Raw genomic sequence first — 6,510 nt, forward strand, 5'->3', positions numbered from 1 at the left:
CACTTGAAAAATCTAAATTCATTTTAAAGAAAGTTAGTTCTTGTTGAGCCATTTTCCTAGTCAGCTTGTCATGAATTACATGACCTGTCCTAGTGTATATCAGCTTCGGAGTGTGAAATGTGTTAAAAAACAACTTTCTGATTTTTTTGGTTCATTAAAAAGTTTCAATGTTTCTTTCATGTACAGCCTGTTATGAATACTGTAAGACCCATGGAAAGTTTTCAACTGATGGCTTGCCATCATCTTTCGGCTGCAGTTTTAATTAGCGTGCAAAATCAAACAAAGAAGTAGAATCTACCCAACCCCAACCGTAGTAAAGCAACTTTTCTGGTACACATTTAATGAAACAACTTTTTTACCTTCCTTCTACGACTCTTTGCAGACAACCGGCTTTGGCGGCCTTCCAGACGTAACCGAACACTCAAATATACGCCGCACACTGTCCCGCCAGAATTCCATCTCGAATAGTGACTCCGGCGGCGAGATAGCCAGCATACAGAAATCCAAAGTGAATTTCGGCACAGCATTGGCCGGCGGTGCTGTGGTTGTTGGTGGTGATATTGTTGTTGGTCTTGATGCAAAGTCACCCACCTCGCCGGCAGCATTGGCCGGTGTTGCTGCCTCTTCGTGTGGCAAGGTCAAGGGCAAATCTGGTCGCAAAGCAAAACAAAACTCTGGGGTCGGTGGCGGTGTTGGTGTTGGTGCCGCTGCTGGGCATAAAACAAGACGCGGCTCCTGGCTGGTTGCCCTCACCCTCGTTAGTGCCATTTGTCTGCTGGCGATTGCAGCGACATTGGCCTATCAGCATTTTTTAATGTCGCCCAGCCGCAATTCCCATGCCCAAAGACTGAGAATCGTTCGACGCATTCTGCGTGAAGTTCCCCTTGTCGATGGCCACAACAATTATGCCTGGAATGTACGCAAATATGCCCACAGTAGTCTGGAGTTGCATCTGAGTCATGATTTGGATCACAAATCGCTGTGGGCGAGACCAGCATGGGCGCAAACCGATATGGAACGCCTAAAGCAGGGACTTGTTGGCGTTCAAGTGTGGTAAGTATTTTATTTAGTTTAAGAATCAAGATTTCTGAGTAATTAGTATACTAAATAGAAAGTAAATAGTAATATCAAAATTTTAAGATTAGAGCTAAGCCTTACCAAATTTTAATTTATAGGATATCTTTTGTGTTTCTCCAAATTTTCAAGCTCTATAAACACTTTTTATTTAACCATCGCAGATAATTTGACCATCTAAATTTCTATCATTTGATTTGTTTTCAAACTCTTCTTGAATGAAATCAATTGCTTAAATGCTAATGGAAATAAAATCCTTGTACTCATTTGTATGTAAGGATATCGTATCGTATTGTACATAGAAAATTCTTTATATATATTCTGGGAAATAGCTATTGTTTCACCTTATTGAGGACGCATGGTTTAATTCCAGATAACGCAGTATCTGACAAATCCTGACAGGTGAAATTAAGTAAAGTTGATTATAAATAAATATAAATATAAATTAACAAAGACAAGCAAAGCCGCTGTAGATAACAATAATAATAAAAGGAGTAAAATATCCTCAAATTTTCTACAATCATCGGGAGCATTTTTAATGTTAAAAAACATTACCATAGTTAGATAATACCAAATACATATATTGATATACAGCAGCATAAGTGTGAATTCCCCTTAGTGTATTGCCCCCAACATACCCCTCTTCATATTCATATACAAATTTAATATGCCAAATGCAATTTGAAAGTTAGTTTAGCCATTATAAACGTGCTTGAGTGTGGGCGATGCTGAGCACAATGAACTTTGAATTTTAAATGCCATGATATGGCCATAAGCGATAACCAACAACAACAACAACAGCACGGGAGAGAGGAAAAGTACATAGTACAAGTGAAAGAAGAACAAGAACCGCAGTTCCTACATTGGTTCATCTAGAGTGCCTCTGCACTGCACTGCACACTGCAATGCAATCAGACAGAAACGAACAATAAAGACCACTAAAAATTAAATGCGGAGTTGGCGTAAAAGTTACGCTTTTGGATTGTAGAAAGTTTAGCAAAAAAAGGAAATTGTACCCGGTGTGTTGTGCTTAAGGGGGGGAAGTGAAAGAGAGAGGGCATTGAAATAAAGTCAAGTCAATTGCCTATCAGCGTTTTTCCCCAACTGCAACTGTCTGCTGGCTGTCAAAAGTCGGCATGGAACTCTGTTACAAGACTCCATTTTCCGTCTCCATTTTCAACCTTTCCACCTTCAACTTCCACCTCTGAAATTCATCCTCACTCTAAACGGATTCAGACAGGTTGGCTGCTGCTGCTGCTGCTGCTGCTGTTTCTGTTGTGGCCCAGTGCCAGTTGCCAAATTTTATTTTGCAGTCAAATTGTTGCCAGCTTCTGTTTTCTTCTTTATTTTGTTGTTTTTTTATTACTCGTCTGACTCGATTGGGAGGCCATGGGTGGGCGTGGGCGTGGCATTTGTGTCTGACTGGCTGGCTGTTGGTCAAAGATCTTTGACTGCCTAGGGTTTGGGTTGCGGCAACGGTTTGATTGCATTTTTATGGGACTTTTCAATTTTCATGACGGTTTCAGCATGCTCCATTTACATTACGATGTTAACACTCCTACATACAAACATATGGAAACAGTATTGGATTCAGAATACATATGTATGCATTTACATTGTACATTGGCATTTTTAAATAAATCACATTTTTATATTCCTTTTCAAAGTCTCTTAAGTATTATATAAATATTTATTTCTTTATCTACCAATTAGATAACAAAGACATAGAAAAGATATCAGCAAAACTGCTTTACCCATTTTATGTTCCTTTTTAGTCGAATTACATTTTTGATAAAAGCGGTCAAAACTATATATCACTGACTAACCTTTTTGTCACCGCCTTTCACCTCTCACCCTTCAACCTTTTTGCAGGTCGGCGTATGTGCCATGTGAAGCACAAGGCTTGGATGCTGTCCAATTGGCACTAGAGCAAATTGACATCGTGCGGCGCCTATCCGACATGTACAACCGGGAAACAGTGCTGGCGACCTCCTCCCAGGACATTGTGGCTGCTCATCGGCGTGGCTTGCTGGCCTCACTGATTGGAGTCGAGGGTGGTCATACAATCGGTTCATCGCTGGGCGTATTGAGATCCTTCTATTCGCTGGGCGCACGATATCTGAGTCTCACCCATCGCTGTGACGTGTCGTGGGCCGGATCGAGTGCGTCGCCCATGGAACAGGGTCTGACGCCATTCGGCAAAGCCATTGTACGTGAAATGAATCGTTTGGGCATGATGATCGATCTGTCGCACAGTTCGGATGCCACGGCACGAGATGTCCTGCAAGTGACACGAGCTCCCGTCATATTCTCCCATTCGGCGGCACGCCAACTATGCAACTCAACGCGAAATGTGCCCGACGATATACTTCGTCTGGTGGCTGAGAATGGTGGCCTGATCATGCTAAGCTTTGATTCGGAGGATGTGGCCTGTGGTCGACAGGCTAGACTACAGGATGTTATCGAGCATATCAAATATGTGCGAACAATCGCTGGCATACAGCATATAGGCCTAGGTGCTGGCTACGATGGCATCGAATTGCCACCACTGGGTCTGGAAGATGTTTCCAAATATCCGGAACTATTGGCCGCCTTGCTCGAGGATCACAATTGGAGCGAAGAGGATGTGGCCATGTTGGCGGGACGTAACTTTTTGCGCATCATGGAGACCGTCGAAACGGTGCGAGACTATTGGAAACGAGCGGCAATTCAACCGATTGAACAAACAGAACCCCAACCCAAGACTCAATGCACGTATATGTCATCGTGACCCCAGGCCCAGGCTCAAGTCCAAATGCAAATGCAAAAGCAAATGCAGATGCAAATGCAAATTCAAATGCAAGCGCAAACGCAAGTTAGAACGCGACGGGATGAGCCGTTCAATCATACGGCAGCCATGCTTACGGCGGATTCACAGATTTGGGCAAGGACAGGTATTTCCGGTGAAACTGCTGCTACCAATCGCACTGATACTGAACGAGATCGTTTAATCATGGCAGCATCGGCGGCTACAACGTTTACAGTCAGCGGAGTACTTCAGTGAAGTGAAAATTAAATAAGGTCTAATGAATAAGTGAAAACATTTTTTTTGTATGTGTGTGTGTGTATGTGAGAATGGTTACAAGCAAAACTAAGGTATATATGGATACATACAAATAATACACACATACATAAGTATATATTCAGCAGATATTTTGGATCTTGAAAGAAAGATCATTCTCCATAAACAAAAGCAAAGGTATTTCTTCACATCCATTAAATTCACAATTCTATAATATTTATTTACATATACAGACATATATGAGGGGTAACAAATATTGAAGTCAACTTATGCGTTTGTGAAACGACGATACGAGAATATTGACTACCAATGATGGCTCATACATATTGATAAGCTAATGAATAAATAATCCTAAATGGATTTATGCCCATGTTAGCTAATTACAATATTTTTCCCCCCTTACTCTTGCCCTAACATCCGGTTTCTAATTCTTACTATTTTTCATTTGATTTTTTTGTTTGGACATAATATATGCACAGTCACCATTCGGTGAACCGCAAGCCAAAATCTCTCTCTCTCTCTCAAAATATGTATGCATGTGTGTATGTATGTATGTATGTATGTATATGTATTGCTTTATATACATATATACCTATATGAATACTTTTTGTTTGTAACTGTATAATAAATAATGAGGCAAATCAATGATTAACACTAATTATCGTTATTAAACGGCAACTATATTTAATCATAAATTACACACATGGACACATGGTAAAAATTAAGCTCTGCAAATCCCTACATACATATATATGTAGCTCTCTACCAAAAACCAACCAAGAGTAAAATATACAATTAACAAAAACAAAAACAAAAAAGAAAACAGAACAAAAACAAAAACGTAAATGTGAACGAAAACAAAAACAAATTAAATGTCTTTTTTTTCTGTGTTAGGTTAGTTGAAATAAAAAAAAAAAACAAAACGAAGAAAAACACAAAAAACAAAATATGGCAATGACAAAAAGAGAAAAGCAAAATCAAAAACCCAAAAAAATAATGTTCGTATATATCGTACATATATAATCTTAATCCATACGTATATATACTTATACATATATATAAAATCCAATAAAGTAAAATCAAGATGAATACGGAGAATACGAATAGAAGGACACGAATACACACACATTTCCATAAAAATAAATTGAAACAACAAAAAAAAAAAAAAAGTAAATCGAACAATTGTCTATTATTTATGTTGGACTTTGCTGACATGTTTGGAATTTAACTTTTCTTTAAATCGAACCCATTCCATCCATATATCCACATTAACTGCGCTGAAATGTATGCTATAGAATTTTGTACAGTCCGACCAGCCGTTTTCTTCGCAAGAAAAGTGATCGTGGAGAGTATCTAGAATAAAACGACAAGCTCTTATACCCATATAAGTAAGTTATTGTTATTTGAGCTCAGGAGTAGCCAAATCTGGAATTATTGTGATGAACTTTTCACGGAATATGGCAAGGTGTCAGAGTTATACCTTTTTTGGTAAGTTTACTTTCAAGTGCATAAATGAAGTTACTTGAAGTATACAGAACTAAAGCAAGCTTCTTATAAATAAAACAGTAAGTGTTTCACACAGACACACACACACACGTATACAGATGCCATGAACGCATTTTATACTGTTATGCGAGGCCATAAAAAACCGTTAAGTGGTCGTAAATCAAAATTTTTGCTAGTCTGCGAAAGTTCTCTAAGAGTTTTGTTGGTTTCTTTTTTGTATTTTCTGGTTTTTTTTTTATTTTACTACTTGGCTTTTCTATTTATTTTTGCCACAAAAGAAATCACAGCTCAGTGTTTCTTTCTAGTACCCGGAAATTGAGCTTTCTCCCTGGCATTCTCTCTCTCTTTCTCTATTGGTATCATTCTCCGTATCTTTTCCTGTCTCTCTCTCCCTCAGTCGATGTGTCTCTTTCTAACAATTGTGTTCATTTTCAGTCCATTGAGTTTTACTTAAAATTTAATGAAAACTTTTATCCAACAATATCCGCTAACGACAATTCTTTCGTTTTGACTGTCTCGTTCTGTCTTTGGCCCCTAAGGTCCTTAACGGGTCCTGGCGCCAATGCCATCAAAAAGTCTCTGATATCAATGTATTTTTTTTGTTTTTTTTTCTGCTATTTTGTTCGTTTTTGTTTACAAGTTTCACTTGTTTTGATTGCCAACCAACACCAACGTCATTCCCCACTTGTGCCACCTTCCCCGGCCATCTTCTTGTAGGTTGCCTCATCTTATTCTTTATTGTTGTTACTGCTGTTCCAGCATAATGAAGACACTAATTGTTTGTGTATTTTGACAAGTTTTATTAAGTTTATTTTGGCCATTTAATTAGTCAACAATATAAACTTTGCCTGAAAATATGCAATAAATGT

The 6,510-nt window shown here is 38.7% G+C and overlaps 1 protein-coding gene across 2 annotated transcripts in view; it reads left to right on the plus strand.

Annotated features, from left to right (window-relative positions):
- Window positions 1–4,147, plus strand: part of LOC6645657 — a 115,189-nt gene extending 111,042 nt beyond the window's left edge. For both annotated transcript variants that reach the window (XM_047011811.1, XM_023177354.2), the window contains exons 2-3: window positions 383–1,053; window positions 2,947–4,147. In XM_047011811.1, the coding sequence (XP_046867767.1) occupies window positions 383–1,053; window positions 2,947–3,844 (1,569 nt within the window). In that variant the 3' untranslated portion in view covers window positions 3,845–4,147. The remainder of the gene's footprint in view (window positions 1–382; window positions 1,054–2,946) is intronic.
- Window positions 4,148–6,510: the final 2,363 nt, after the last annotated feature.

Source organism: Drosophila willistoni (genome assembly GCF_018902025.1).
Source record: "Drosophila willistoni isolate 14030-0811.24 chromosome XR unlocalized genomic scaffold, UCI_dwil_1.1 Seg143, whole genome shotgun sequence".
Classification (NCBI taxonomy): domain Eukaryota; kingdom Metazoa; phylum Arthropoda; class Insecta; order Diptera; family Drosophilidae; genus Drosophila; species Drosophila willistoni.